This window comes from Boleophthalmus pectinirostris, unplaced genomic scaffold, assembly GCF_026225935.1.
Source record: "Boleophthalmus pectinirostris isolate CB_2022bp ecotype Guang Dong unplaced genomic scaffold, ASM2622593v1 HiC_scaffold_3, whole genome shotgun sequence".
NCBI lineage: Eukaryota > Metazoa > Chordata > Actinopteri > Gobiiformes > Gobiidae > Boleophthalmus > Boleophthalmus pectinirostris.
This window is the reverse complement of record NW_026571299.1, coordinates 24,975,458-24,992,328: the sequence shown is the minus strand read 5'-3', so window position 1 is coordinate 24,992,328 and position 16,871 is coordinate 24,975,458. Positions and strand designations below refer to the sequence as shown.

The window sequence follows — 16,871 nt, the reverse complement described above, 5'->3', positions numbered from 1 at the left end:
TTTTTTTTCTAAGCAGAAACTAAAGAACACGCAAGGTTATTTTCCTCAACACAACTATGAAGAGAAAAGTATTTTCTAAAACAGTTTTTTTAGGAGAAGCATCGAGTCTTCTCAAGTTACAAGCCTCAAGTCTGAGTCAAGTCCCAAGTCTTAGTCCATTTTATCAAATCAAGACTCAAGTCCTAAAAATAGTGACTCAAATCTGACTCGAGTCCAAGTCGTGACTTGCAAGTCCCACCTCTGTTTCACAGTATGGCTTTAAATGTTTCTATCTTCATGGAGCCCAGACTACACCAATTTACAGGTCAGATCTATGGAGAGGCGACCCCGCTCACAGTCACAACACTAGGCATTTTTTAGGTATTTTTGAGCTATAAATGTACGTAACTGAATAAATATACTGCAAGGTAGAGCTGTTTAATGTCATACTGTGGAACATTCCAGACAGAGCAATGACATCGCCATAGAAACCAGCAAGTGACAGACCCCTAACCAAAAAATTACATAGTGCACCTTCAAAAATAAGAAAAAATAAGATCAGTGTTCTGTCTGAATATCATTATGAAGCGTTTTAGCATCCGATAATCAGGAAGTACACTACTAGCATGCGAATTGTTTACTTTACAACAATGGTAAACTCATTGTGGAGAACTGCAAACTGTTGAAAATGAACTAGTTGTGTTTTTAACGTTTTTATAACCAAATTAACGAAACTGTACCGACCCAAGACCGCGCCATCACACTTTAAAGAGCCCATATTACACTCATGTTTAATTGATGTTCGAATGTTGTTTCCTCATCAAAAACATGCATATTTTGGCTGTGTTTTAACAGTTTAAACTAAAAACACTCTGTTCCACCTCGTGACGTCATTAAGTGGTAATACAGGTAATACCAAGTGCTCCATGGTTGTTTTTAAGGAGGTAACAACATTCTAAGCTTCTGTTTTTCGTAATATGGGACCTTTAACCTCAGCTGTCCACTCTCCTCACTGCTTGTTTCCGCTGGTCTCTCCATCGCTCTCCCCCCTCTCTCTGTCTCTCTCCTCCTCCCAAAAGTCCTCCTCCTCTTCCTCCTCCTCCTCTTCCTCGGCGGGGGACTCGTACGTGGACTTGTCCTCCTGTTTGATGGCCTGGATGGCTGGAGGGGGGCCCGGCGGGGTGGGGGTGCTGCTCTCGCCTGATCCCGAGTCGGAGCTGTCCTCGAAGGCCTCGGGGTTCTCCAGCATCTCCCTGATCAGAGGAGGCATGGGTCCAGGGATCTCTGTCTTCAGGGTGATGGCTCTCTCTGCGCCTGCAAACACAAACAAGTATGATACATTTGTGTTTGAGGTGAAGATCTGACACTTGAACATTTTTAGATGTGATTGGATGTTTTATGGGAAATCTGTGGGGGGCTGATGATGCAGTGGCCAAACCTCATCTCAACCCATCTCATCAGATCTCAGAAGCTAAGCAAGGCTGGGTCTGGTTAGGACTTGGATGGGAGAGTGCATTGTTCCCCAAAGACTGGGTCATGACCCTCAGGTGAGTCTCAAGGAATTTTTTTTGGGTCACCTTGTTACAATCTAGCCTGATTCATCAGTCAGTTTCACTTTGTGGAAACCGTCTGACCTCGTAGCATTAAGATTCATTCGCTCGATGGTAGGCGGCACTTTTTGTATTTAACCAATCGCTGCTATTTGGTCGTGATGTATGTAATGCGCCGCTAATGGGGCTAACTGGTATATTAAGCTTTTCCCAAATCCCGTAGGAAGAAGAGCAATAACGTCTTTCCCCTTTCCCCTGAAACAAGTTACAAAAACACAGACAAGCCCATCTATCTCAGTAGAATTGTTCAAATGTCAAGACGTGTTTTGTATAATTTCTAATCGTTTTGTAATTATTTTATTGACTATTTTGTTCCAATATTGCTGGTTCAATTGAATGTTAAAAAGAAAAAGAAATGGGCTACACTTCTGGATCTTTTTATTGCTGCTTCAATCACTGTTTTTCATTGTTTAAAACTTGAGTCATACTAATTGTTCAGAGACACAATCACTGAGTCAACAATAAAATATCCTCATTAATGTTCAATAATGCTCATTTATTTGTGATTTATGAATAATGTCTATTGACTTGGGTCACAAAGGTTTGTGACTTTTAAAATATGGGTCCCCATAAAAAAAGTTTGGGAAACACTATTCTAGTCCAAACTGTCATTGTGTCTTTAGGCAAGACACTTCACACACAGTTTTATGAACGTATTGAGTATGTGAGTTTTGATGGTGGTTGGCAGCCTCTCTTCTGTTTGTGGGCCCAGGAATCGAACCTGGATCCTTTCTGCTGTGAGGAGTGAGTCTAAGCTACTCAGTCACCACCAGTACATTTTAGCACAACACATAATTTAACTGTATACTACCCTCAGTTACTCAGAAGTCATGCAGTACTTATACCTTCCTGTATAGTGAATGAGTCAGTGTATTGTGTGCGTTAGTGTACCTTTGGTGCTGATCCCGCGCAGGTCGGTCACCTTCATGAGCATGCGTGGGAACATGTGTGGTTTGTTTGGGCGTCTGCGGCGGGTGTAGATCTTCAGAGCCTCCAGCAGAGGCTCCTGCAGCCTGTCCACCTTCTGAGGCTCCTCCAGGTCCTGACGGTCTGAACAACAACAATATCACAGATTTCAATACACTCAAAGAGTTTCTAAACTCCATACACCTTCACTAGGAGCATTTGGATCATTTCAGTCCTAAAATTGCCAACCTCTACTGAACTAAAGGCAAAAGGAGCTGCTGTGAACTTGGTAGAACGGAGCATATTGACCTTAAACAGACTAATAATAAAGGGCTACTCAAAATATGTGAATGAAACAAAACACAACTGTAGGTCTGTTTTTGAGAAAGTATGGAGGTGGAATATCACACCTTTAAAATATGCATGTAAGTGTCTTGCCCAAATACAACAGTACCAGGTCAAAGTGGGGTTTGTTCTGCTGAACTTTGAGTCAGTGGACAAATGCAAGTATAGTAACCATTGAGACACTGTTACCTTGTGGTCTCTCTACATTTGCACATGCACATGCTGTACCGTGTAGTGAGTGAGCTGCAGTACCTCCACAGATGAGGCAGATGGCGCTGAGCAGGCCGGTCTCTGTGTCGTCCATCTCCAGGGGCAGCAGTTGTCCAGCGAAGGCGAACACAAGGTCAGTGAGGGGCCCAAAGCCTGCGTTATGCATCTGTGTGCGGTTCAGAGTCAGGCCGTCTGAAAACGTCATGGTGTCCTGCTCCGGAGTGTACCGTGTGCAAATCCTCAGCATCTGCAGCAGAGAGAAAGCATTTCTTTGGAAAGGACTGGCTAGAAACCATACTTTGCAGTGATATATCACGCTATCAGTAACACATTAGAAAAAAATGGCAGTTAATTTGAATATAGCCTGAAAACTCAACACATTTTCAGGAAGCTGTGATCAAAATGAGCGTTCATGGCCCTGGTTTATTTTTTAATTTTTGTTCATTCTTTGAAAATACTAGATTTCATGTATTATTTAAAGGTATAGTATATAACTTTCTGGAGGCCACCTGCATGATTTTATGGAAATATAAAGTTAAAGCCATAGTTTGGAGCATTCTCCAAAATAATTCTTAAAAATTCTTCTGAAGATAAATTGAAAAGGATTAATATCACACTGTGGAATATTATAACCAAAGATGCAACAATTCCATGAAAACAATCAGGAGGAGACCCTTCAGGACAAATAAGAATTAGGTGTGTGGTGATATAAGTACAAGAGTAAGAACATGTGTTTTTCTATGTTTTTCAGTGCAATAAACACAACCAAAATGACACAAAAGTGCTTTTATTTCAGAAATTTCTGGGTGTCTCTCTCCAGTTGCATTAACTTTAAATTATCAATCAGAACACTTTATTTCTTATATACAGGTAGCCTATTTATTTACCACACTTTATAAACCCCATTAAACAGTATGTAACATATAATGTCATAGTATATTGTCATAGTGCCATAGTGTAACACCGGTGTAAAGTATACAGACTGTGTACTAGGATGTGGAGGCAGGTTGATCTGTAGTAGTGTGACAGATGTAAAGTGTGACAGGTGCAAAGTGTGCGGGATAAGTACCAGGATGTCGAGGCAGGCGGACTTGAGCAGGGTGATCTGGTCGGCGATGGTGAGGGTGGTGAAGCCGGGCAGACGTTTGGCAAACTCCACGATCTTTATGATGCATTTGGTGGAGAGCTCACTGAACTTATCCCACAGACCCAGGTCCAACTGCACACGCTGGTCTGCACTCGAGTTCTGTCAGGAGAGAGAGGAAGGGAGGAGGAGGAGAAAGAGGAGGGGGAGGACAGTTGTAGCTCATTTGAATACTAAAAGTTACACATTTGTTTGACTTTTATTGCATCCTTCTAACAGTAAATGTGTGTAATGTGTCTCCTCTCTTACCGTGGTGTACTTTCCGAGCTGACACAGAGAGGGGAATGTCTCCTTGTGAGCTTTACTGACTTTATTCACCAGCTCTTCCAGTTCTCCGCTCAGCTCATAACTCTCAGGAACCACCACCTCCTCCTTCACCTCCTTCTTCTTCTTGTTCCTGTCATTTCGGACCGCTACAAAAAATAAATAAATAAATTAATGAATTAATAAATGAGCTTTTGCAAAATTCATAATTTAAACACTGAATGATAATAGTATAAATATACTATTTTAATCATTATTACAGTGATACACAGAACCAAACCAGGTCTAAACCAGGTCTAAACTAGGACTAAACCAGGGTTAACCCAGGACTTCATATGTTATTTTTCATACCTTCTTTGGACATGCCGACCTCGAAGCACTTCTGTAGGCGGCAGTACTGACAGCGGTTTCTTGTGACTTTGTTGATCTGGCAGTTCTTGTCTCGGTGACACGTGTAAACCATGTTCTTCTGGATGCTACGCCGGAAAAAGCCCTAAAAGACAAATGTAAAAAAAATATTATCAAAAGATTTTAAAATGTAATTATTTATCAGACATACAACTGGGTATTAACAAACAGAAATATTCTGTTACGTTCACTTCAAATGATAAATCAGGTGTTAAGTCTAATTCCAGAGCATTCTCTTATAGTATTTTGCCCCAAAAACATTTCTATCATTTCAAGTAATTTCTTGTTCACTACTTTGTACTTTTACTTGAGTACTATTATGTCACACTTTCATTCTAGTAATACAATTCTTGGCTACTCTTACTTCTGTTGATTATTAGACAGAGTATGAAGGACCCAGTACTGCGTGTAATATATGTATACTATGGAGTACCAGTGAGTGACCACCAGGTGGCGGTATAGTACATTATAGCTAGAGAATTCATAGTTTCCACCAAAAACATTTTTACTATCACTTTCTGAATTCCTCAGGCCACTACTTTGTTCTTAGTAGTATTACTTCATACATGATGTCATCCTCCCAGATGGGAACGATGGAACACTTTTTTCTACTGATTACTTTTGCTTTACTTTGCCCTGACATGTCTACAAATGTATTTAAACCTGATGATTTCTATTATAGACAAGGCACAAGAACTTTCTATATTACAACATAAATGTACATTTTAACTAGATTGATGTTAGCTGCGGCGCCCCACCTATGGTGTTGTGACGTCATTTAAAACCACCCATGGGAGTCAACAGTGACCTGACCCTGGTTTCAATTTCCCAATCATTTTTCACATGGATTTTCAGAAAAAAAATCATATTATCATAATCAATCATATTAAAAGTTTGAAATCTTGCTCCAGGCTAATCAGCTTTTTATTTCTAAATGATAAAAGCATTTCACAGAATCTTGCTTTTAATTCCTGCCTTCTGAACTTAAAACAACCACGTGATGTCATGAATTAATGAACATGTTGCTGGTTCATGTCCCAGATGCTTCTGAACTGAAATTTTAAGTCTATGGGAAAAGTGAATGTAGAATTGACTTGGTGAACTAGTGTAGACTTGGCAGTGTGGAGACTGTTAAACTCTGTAGTACTCTCCTCATAATATGCAGTACCACAGAGTGACCATCAGAGGGCAGCATTCCCCATGCTCGTATCGTCCTGCACACACAGTGTGTGTTTGTGTTGAATGGTCTGTACCTTGCAGCCTTCGCAGGAGCTGACCCCGTAGTGATACCCCGAGGACTTGTCCTGGCACACGAAGCAGGGTTTGTAGACTCGAGGAGGAGGGGGGGGAGAGGGGGAGCTGGGCACCATCTCCTCTGAGCTGGTGCTCTGTGTCTCCACCGCTGAAAACAACACAAGACACAGAGAGACGACTTTAGGATCTATTTGGACAAAAAAAGTATGTCCACAAGATGAGATGAGACATAAGTGTGGGGACATGACAATGACACAAGATGAGATTTTGACATGATTCATAATAAATAAATAGTTCAGGTTCAGGTCACAGTTTTGGCCTCAGCATTTTTAATAGACTTTATGTCATATTGTTGCTGTTATTTTAATACCACTTTTTGAAAATCTAATTTAACCCTTAAATGAGTACAGCATACAAGCAGTTTTGTAAAAGCAAATATGACAGTTTAATGTCACATTTTCAGTAGACTTTGTGATAAACACATTATGTAACAGTTAAACCCCTTATCAAAAGGAACTATTCTTCCTAAAACTCCTGACAAAAAATGTCCCCAGGTCAAACAGAATCTGTTTCCAAACACTATACTAATAAACTTAACAACAATATCTTTAGTCCGGTATATTTTTGCCATCCAGCTACTACTACAACTACTGCAACTACTACTACTGCCTTTCTTGTACAGCACTTTGAATTACTTTTTGTGTTGTACAGCAATGAACTTGCCTTGCTCTGAAACAGCTGCTACTACAAGCTACTAAAACTGCTATCAATGCATTCATACCTTCTACTACTACTACTACTACTACTCCAACTACTACTGCTTCTTTTATTACATATGTAATCCTATATCCCTAAATTCTCTTTCAAAACTGAGCCATCCAAATACATATACATACATTTCATATTTTCTCACATTTTGATTATACAGCTGCTGCTACTACTACTACTACTACTACTACTACTACTACTACTTACAACAACTACTACTACTGTTACTTTCATTACATATTTAGTCATATAGCTCCCAATTCCTTTTCTTGTTTCAATTATGTAACTATGTACTACTACAACTACTACTACTACTGCACTACACCTTAAGTCGAGTACATTTTGGAATCAGATGTGCCTAGATTCAAAGGTATGCCAGCTCCTCCTACCCCTCTCTTCTCTTTTCCTCTTTTCTGTCCCCCTCCCTCTCTTCTTCTTCTCTCTCTCCTTGACACCAGTAAAACTCAGGAGAAACCAATCAAATGTGAACTGCCAATCAGAGTTTTATCAGCGGGACCATCTGGCCATCAGCTAATTGTGTCTCTTTTAAGTCGCTGTCAATCAAACAGCTTGGCCCCGCCCCTTTCTCTTAAAAATGTCTGCCTTTGAGCTGACCTTCTGGGGTCGCACTAATCACTATTCCTGTTACCTACCAACATGCACTACTGCTATACTACTACTACTACTACTATCTACTATCTACTATCTACTACTACTAATCAGAGGTGGGGGAGTACTCAAACCAGAACTACTTCAAAATGAACTCAAGTAGTTGACACGACACTAAAATTTCAAACTCGATTTCGATCCTTAGCAACTGCAACAACAATTTCCCTTCCAAGTACTACTGCTAATACTACTACTACTACTACTACTACTACTACTACTACTACTACTACTGCTACTACCCTGAATTATTACTAAACCTACAAGACTTTATAGTACTTAATCTCTCTTTATGACAATATATTTACTTAAACTACTGTTACCCCTTTAAGTACTGCTACTACTACTACTACTACTACTTCCACCCTCAATTACTACAAAACTTACTACACTCTATAGTACATCCTTAACTTCTCTTAACCACAGTATATCAACTTAAACTTCTGTTAACCCTTTAAGTACTACTATTACTACTACTAATACTATTACCAACCTCAATTAATACAAAATCTACTAGGAATAGACTTTATGCTCAATACTGTTACCATGGTGATAATAATAAACACTCTTAATTTAGACAATAGAATGAGATTTTCAACTTAAACATAAATCGTAGTACTTTGGTAGTCCCTGATATCTGATTTTCAAAGTAAAAGTACAAAGATGTAGTCCAAGAAATTACTCAAGTAAGACTACCTGTCAGAATGTAACATCTGATTTATAATTTGGAGTAAATGAAGAACACAAATAATGCACAAAATTTAGTATTTTCAAAGAATCAACACAAAAATAAAACAAACAAAATTTAATTCTGCTACTTCTACTCACTCCAACTGCTAACTACTATCATTTCCACTACAACTACTTCTGCAACTGCAGTATGCTTCTACTACTACTTCTACTGCTATGCTCCTACTACTACTACCACTAGTAGCTCTACCAACATCCAAGTGCATTTCTATTATACATTCTCCATTCTACTTTCTCTGCCGTCTACACACAAGCACCACATTGACTACTACTATTACTACTACTACCACTACTACTGCGAATAATACTACTACAACCACCATTGTTACTACTAGTACTAGTACTCTTGTACATTCTCCATTCTACTTTCCATTTTTTCCATCTCCTTACTATTCTAATACCACCACCACCACCACCACCACCACTACTACTACTACTACTACTACTACTACTACTACTACTACTACTACTACTACTACTACTACTACTACTACTACTGCCACTGCCACTACCTCAACCACTGCTGTTACTACTATTACCACTACCACAACAATATACAAGTACTTTCTATTGTACATTCTTCATTCTACTTTCCATTCTACCATTACTACTACTACTACTACTTCTACAACTACTACTACTACTGCTCCCACTACCACGACAATGTTCAAGTACTTTCTTTTGTACTTTCTCTATTCTGACCATGTCTTTCAATTCTCACCTCCGCTACTACTACTACTACTACTACTACTATTACTACTACTGCTACCACTACTCCTACGTCTACCACTACTACTTCTACCACTCCTAGTGCCACCAACATCCAAGTACTTTCTATTGTACATTCTACTTTCTCTGGCCTTTACACACAGGCAGCACATTGACCATGCCTTTCACCTCTCACCTCCGCTCACCCCGGCTTCACCCCGGTCCTGCCCCCTCTCTGCCCTCGTACCCCCCCCCCCCCCCCCCCCCCCCCCCCGCCCCCCTCGCCCCCTCTGCCCCCCTGTGCCCCCTCCGTGCCCCCACTCTGCCCGCCCCCACGCGCCTGTTTCCTGGCCCTAAATTCCTGGGAGCGGGGCTGCTGGAGGTTTAATAGGGGAGCAGCCTCATAAGCCCGGCCCATAAAGAGAGCTCGAGCCTGGGAAGGAGGCCCCGACTCAGGGCCCTGGTGCTTTATGGGGATCCAGGCACCTCAGCAGCGGCTATTCACGTCCACATCCCCCAAGCAGTAAAACGACGGCATCCCAGAGAGGTCAAAAACACAGCAAACACACACATCTATCTGATCAATATGACACCAAGAAAAACTACTACTACTACTACTACTACTACTACTACTATTGTAACTCTACAGTACAGTACATGACACCAAGAAATACTACTACTACTACTACTACTATTGTAACTCTACAGTACATGACACCAAGAGAAACTACTACTACTTTATCACTTAAACTACTGGTTAAGTAGATATACTACCCCTTTAAGTACTACTACTATTATCACTACTATTACTACTACTACTACTAGTACTACTAGTACTACTGCTACTACTACTACTACTATTATAACTCTACAGTACAGTGCAAGTACCAAGAAAAACTACTACTACTATTGCTATTACTACTACTATCATAACTCTACAGTACAGTACATGAGACCAAGAAAAACTACTACTACTACTATTATAACTTTACAATAAAGTACGTGACACCAAGGAAAACTACTACTACTACTACTACTACTACTACTACTACTACTACTACTACTACTACTAACTACTACTATTATAACTCTACAGTACAGTACATGAGATCAAGAAAATCTACTGCTACTATTACTATTGTAACTCTACAGTACAGTATATGACACCAAGAGAGATTACTACTACTACTACCATTATAACTCTACAGTGCAGTACATGACACCAAAAAAAAACTACTACTACTATTACTATTGTAACTCTACAGTACAGTACATGACACCAAGAAAAACTACTACTACTACTACTACTATAATTCTACAGTGCAGTACATGACACCAAGAAAAACTACTACTACTATTACTATTAGAATGCTACAGTACATGAGACCAAAACTTATAGTACCTCTTTAACCTCTCTTTACCACAGTATACTATACTACTACTACATAAACTACTGTTACCCCTTTAAGTACTACTACTACTACTAATACTAATACTGGTAGTAGTAATAGTAGTAGTAGTAGTAGTAGTAGTAGTAGTAGTAGTGCTACTACAGATGCTACTTTATGGGGATCCAGGCACCTCAGCACTGGCTATTCAAGTCCACATCCCCCAACTAGTAAAATTAAAACAGCCCAAAGAGGTCAAAAACACAGGACACACACAGCTCTATACACTAAATACGAGACCAGGAAAAACTACTACTAGTACTAGTACTATTATAACTCTAGAGTACATTGGATCCTCCTGCATTTTCTATTTGTATGATTACTGCTACAACCACTATTACTACTAACACTAGTACAGATGCTGCTTTTACTGTTCCGGGCAGGGTCTTTATGGGGATGCAGTCACCTCCACACCAGTTATTCACATCCACACCCCCACCCACCCCCACCCAGTAAAAGTAAGGCATCCTGGAGAGGTCAAAAAACAGAACAAAGTCACAGCCATTTGTGAGCGACGCCAAATCTGGACTCTTGTAAAACAGCTTTGTGCTAAAAATCGCAAAGTAGTTATAGAGGTATTCCTGCTGCTAGGACTACTACAACCACTACTACTACTACTACTACTATTACTACTACTACCACTACTACTGCTGCAGAAGCTACTTTTGCTGATACTTAAATAAACAGTATACATGCGTGTACTCAACTAGTCCCTCTTGTTGACTACAACTAATAGTACTACTATGCTTCTTTACTACCTCCTTAGCAACTGCAACAACAATTTCCTTTCCAACTACTACTACTACTACTACTACTACTACTACTACTACTACTACTACTACTACTACTACCACTACCACTACTACTACTACTACTACTACTACCACCCTCAATTACTACTAAACCTTCTACGCTCTATAGTACATCCTTAACCTTTCTTTACCACAGTATATCTACTTAAAATACTGTTACCCCTTTAAGTACTGCTACTATTACTACTATTACTATCACTACTACTACTACTGTGGTGATGACGACTACTACTACTACTACTACTACTACTACTACTACTACTACTACTCTCAGTTATTACTAAACCTACTAGGCTGTATAGTACTTAACCTCTCTTTACCACAGTATATCTACTTAAACTACTGTTACTCCTTTAAGTACTACTAGTAGTAATACTACTATTACTACTACTACTACTGCAACATCTACTACCCTCAATTATTAAAACACTTACTATGCTTTATAATACCTCCTTAACCTCTCTTTACCACAATATATCTACTTAAACTACTATTGCTCCTTTAAGCACTGCTACTGCTACTACTACTACTTCTACTATTACTAATAGTATTACCACTCTCAATTACTACTAAACCTACTAGGCTCTATAGTACTTTACCTCTTGACTTGACTTAAACTACTGTTACCCCTTTAAGTACTGTTACTATTTCTACTACTATTACTAATACTACTAATATTACTACTACTACTACTACTACTACTACTACTACTATACTACTACTACTACTACTACTATATACTACTACTACTACTACTACTAATACTACTACTACTACTACTACTACTACTACTAATATTACTACTACTAATATTACTACTACTACTGCTACTACTACTACTACTACAACTACTACTACTACTACTACTACTACTACTACTACTACTACTACTACTACTACTACTACTACTACTACTACTACTACTAACATTACTACTACTACAACTACTACTAATATTACTACTTCTACTACTGTTACTAATACTACTACTGACTACTACTACTACTACTACTACTACTACTACTACTACTACTACTACTACTACTACTATTATTATTAATACTACTACTAATATTACTGCTACTAATATTACTACTACTACAACTACTTCCACTACTACTACTACTACTATATCTACTAATACTACTGCTTGTTGCTACCACTTATGTACTACTTGTATTAGTACTACTGTTACTAGGCCAGATGACAGCACACCCCCCTCTGTGGCCCCCGGACACATGGACCAGGGCCAAAAATGTGGGACTAAACCCGGTTTTGCTCTTGGACCCTGGACTGAACCCGGACTCTGTGTTTAACAAGAGCGCTAAGGTTTCACTCCATCCACTCACAAAAGAGAAAGAGGCCAGACGGAGGGAGGAGAGAGAGAGAGATGGGAAGAAGAGGACGTGGGACCAAAAGGAGGGAGAGAGGGATGAGAAGGAGAAAGCGGTGAGGAGAAGAGAAGGGAGAGGAGGAGAGAGAGGTAAGGAGGAGAGAGAGGGGAGAGGAGGAGAGGGAGGAGAGAGAGGGGTGAGGAGGAGAGAAGGGAGGAGGAGAGAGAGGGGTGAGGAGGGAGGAGGGAGGAGGGAGAGAGAGGGGTGAGGAGGAGAGAGAGGGAGGAGGAGAGAGAGGGGAGGAGGAGAGAGGGGAGGAGAGAGAGGGGGAGGAGGGAGAGAGGAGAGGAGGAGAGAAGAGGGGAGAGGAGGAGAGAGAGGGGAGAGGAGGAGAGAGAGGAGAGAGAGGAGGAGAGAGAGGAGAGGAGGAGAGAGAGGAGGAGGAGAGAGAGGGGAGAGGAGGAGAGAGAGGGGAGGAGGAGAGAGAGGGGAGAGGAGGAGAGAGAGGGGGAGGAGGAGAGGAGGAGAGGAGGAGAGAGAGGGGAGAGAGGAGAGAGGGAGAGAGAGAGAGGGAGGGGGAGAGAGGGTGAGGAGAGAGAGGGAGGAGGAGAGAGAGGTGAGGAGGAGAGAGAGGAGAGGAGGAGAGAGAGCGGAGAGGAGGAGAGAAGGGTGAGGAGGAGAGAGGGATGAGGAGGAGAGAGGGGAGAGGGGAGGAGAGAGAGGGATGAGGAGGAGAGAGAGGGAGGAGGAGAGAGAGGGGAGGAGGAGAGAGGAGAGGAGGAGAGAAGGGAGGAGGAGGGAGAGAGAGGGAGAGGAGGAGAGAAGGGTGAGGAGGAGAGAGGGATGAGGAGGAGAGAGAGGGAGGAGGAGAGGAGGGTGAGGAGGAGAGAGAGGGAAGAGGAAAGAGAGAGGGATGAAGAAGAGAGAGAGGTGAGAAGGAGAGAGGGAAGAGGAGAGAGAGGGAGGAGGACAGAGAGGTGAGGAGGAGAGAGGTGAGAAGGAGAGAAAGGGGAGAGAAAGAAGGAGGGGGGAGGAGGCGAGAGGGGTGAGAAGGAGAGAGAAAGGTAAAGAGGAAAGAGAGGGATGAGGAGGAGAGAGGGGTGTGGAGGAGGACAAAGGACCAAAAGGAGAAAGGGATGAGCAGGATGGGTGTGGACTAAAAGGAGAGAGAGAGGTGAGGAGGAGAGAAAAGGGTGAGGAGGAGAGAGAGGGGAAGAGGAGAAAGGGATGAGGAAGAGAGAAAGGGGAAAAGGAGAGATGGAGGTGAGGAGGAGAGAGGGGTACAGGGGTGAGGAGGAGAAGAACACTTCCTTTGATTTGTCCCTGACTTGTTAATGCCATTAGGCTTAACGTGGACATAAGAAAGAGGTTTTCACGTTTTTTTTTCTAATTATTTCTCAGTTTTGTGGTGTAGACCCTGTGTCCATCTTGATCATAGTTTTACATCAGTTAAGTGTCAGTTTTTGAAGATTTTGTTTTTAAAAAATTGCTGAAAATGACAGTTTATGTGCAAAGAACACATATTTCTGACAAGTGAAACATGAACGGTCAGTTTTTATATCGCTCTTTTTCCACCACTCAAACATTCACACACACACTAGGGGCGAGGTGAGTTAAGTATCTTGCCCAAGAACACAACAACAGCGTTCATCTGTGAGAGCTGGAATCACACCGCCAACCTGTGATCAGTAAGTGAATCCTGGAGTTTGAGAAGGAGACAAACTTGTGGACGTGCTCGAGCTGTGAGTGTAATTCCTCTTTTGACCAGTAGGGGGCGGCTCCTTCAAGAATGCGGTGATGTCATAGTTCCAGATGGGGGCCAGTTTTCCATTGATCACATGGTATTTTTATTAGAAATACCTCAGGAAAATCCAGAAATGTTGGACCAGATCATTTCTCAAAGTGACTTGGTCGTTTAACCCAGATGTTTTCAAATAAATGGGATGAAGTCATTCTCTCTGACTCACAGATTAAAACGTGTTTATTTTCTTCTCTAATTAGCACACATCTATTTACTGAAAATACTGCCTTTGAAAAGAGAAGAACCAAAGCGCGTTCAGTCTGATGGCAGAATCATTACAACCATTTATACGACTGATAAACACAGAGACACAGAGAACATGCAAACACGCACAATAGTTTAAAAATCGAGACTAGTGCCTCCTTCTCTTGGGCGACACATGGGTCACTGCTGCGGGAGACGGGGATGTTCTCACCGCTGCGTCGCTGTGATGTATTGAAAATCAGCTTCTATATCATAGTAATATGAAATGTGAATGTAGAGACCAAATGTGGGGCCTCGTTTATGTCATTTTACCGATCTTCCCAAAGTGACACACATTTTTTCAGTCTGTAATGTCAATATAATCCTCATTTGCTCACAGAAGTTTACTATGAAATCGTAATAATTTCCCCCTGAATTGGACCCTTTATGAAAGTTACTTAATCTATATGCATATTAGGGATGGGCATGATTAGTCGATTAATCGATAATTGATCATTAAGAATTTCATCGATTCCGTTTATTTTAATGGACAAACCGAATGTAGGTTGCTGTGCGTAGCGTGACCAAACAAGGGTCTGTACATGTAGCTCTCTGCACTCAGAAGGAGCGAGACACAAACAGTCGGTCAGTTTGCAACGTACCGAAGCACAAATGTGTATTTAACGATGACTTGTACAAGAAATTCCAGGCTTTCCGTTGCGTTCGGGACAAGTGGGAGTCCATGTGCACAGTGTATAAAGCAGTACACATGTTTCGGTGTCCAGAGGGAAAAAGCTTTGTCAGGTGAGAGTCGCACAATGTCGATGACGAGTCCCCCACCTCCCTCCCCCGTACGGTGTCCTGGTTTTGACAAACGCAAATATGGTCACACTAACCTGTATTCCACTGAGTCATGTCTTTTAATCCGACAGAAATTGACAGCATCAGCGACACAAGAGCTGTAGTTTTATCTTTGCCTAGTTTATGCAAATTAGCGATGCGGTTTTAAGTTTCGTTTCTGTGAGAGTTGCGCAAAACTGAATTAAACACATTATAATGTCAAACGGGCTGATGTGGCTCTAGAGTCGTTACTGTTTATATGTCGTAAAGTTGAATTTATCTATGCAGATTAGTAGTGCAGATATTAATAATAATAATGATCATTTTAATATAAAAACCTTAATGATTAATCCATAATCGATCGTTAATTCTTCCGACAAGAAAATTTCATCGAATGCCCATCCCTAATGCATATACATTTAAAAAGCAACATTTTTTTCATGATATATATTGTTTTAATGACATTATAATCATGAATTGTCAGTCTTCTCCTCAGTCCATGTGCAGAACTTGTGCAGTGGTTCTTCAAATGATAAACTGCAGGTTGTGGTCAGGTGGCAGGTTGGGGAGAGCCATCACTTGTATCAAAAAATCACACAGGTAACCATTTCAGGATTTGATCTTATTATTTCCATAAAGTACATAGTTAAGACCTTCCTAAAATTTATTCTGAATGAGTTTTGAACAAATTCTTGCGTTGCTCTTATAATTTATGTTCATGGGACGTAAGGAAATAATTAATATTTAGGACAAACATGTCAAAAAAATTTGTCCCGTGATATAATTATACTTGGCCTGCGAGATCACCTCAAATATCTATAAAAGCTGCAGTTCAACTATAGAGACATTATTTATTTAAAATTGTGTTATTATTTTATATTCTGCTTGTTCTGGATTCAATATTTAAGCAAAACTATTATTAAACATTTATATTAATAATAAAAGGTTTAACATTACATATCTCGAAAGAAGAGAAAACATGCAGATGTTTTTTTGACATTTTTCAATAAATATTTAGTTTGGCCCAAGACTTAGTCCAAGTTTTTAATTTTGGCCTCTGTGAATTTGAGTTTAACACTCCTGATCTATAGCACATGGGGAACAAGAAGAACTGTGATTGTTATTGTAAACTTCTGTGAGCAAATGAGGATTATATTGATATTACAGCTGAAAAAAGGAAGATCGGTAAAATGACATAAACAAGGCCCCACATTTGGTTTCTACATTCACATTTCAGTTTATTATGATATAGAAGGTGATTTTCTAACTCTGTACATCACATACTAAAGGCCGACGAGAACATCCCCCCTCTCTCGGGCACAGCAGGTACCCGTGTGCCACCCAAGAGGAGGGGACGCCCGGAGTGGGGGTGGGGGTGGGGGGGGGGGACGCTCAAGCTGATAGTCATTTAAGCAAAAATGTCCTAATACAGATACAGATA

General features: G+C 40.6%; 1 protein-coding gene across 2 annotated transcripts in view; it reads right to left on the bottom strand.

Moving 5' to 3' along the window:
• Positions 1-288: 288 nt before the first annotated feature.
• Positions 289-16,871, bottom strand: part of LOC110171268 (retinoic acid receptor gamma-A-like) — a 58,324-nt gene continuing 41,741 nt past the window's right edge. For both annotated transcript variants that reach the window (XM_055160617.1, XM_020936957.2), the window contains exons 2-8: positions 6,120-6,268; positions 4,810-4,951; positions 4,444-4,607; positions 4,120-4,296; positions 3,093-3,297; positions 2,481-2,639; positions 289-1,293 (exon numbers count right to left, since the gene is read on the bottom strand). In XM_055160617.1, coding sequence (XP_055016592.1) covers positions 989-1,293; positions 2,481-2,639; positions 3,093-3,297; positions 4,120-4,296; positions 4,444-4,607; positions 4,810-4,951; positions 6,120-6,268 — 1,301 coding nt within the window. In that variant the 3' untranslated portion in view covers positions 289-988. The remainder of the gene's footprint in view (positions 1,294-2,480; positions 2,640-3,092; positions 3,298-4,119; positions 4,297-4,443; positions 4,608-4,809; positions 4,952-6,119; positions 6,269-16,871) is intronic.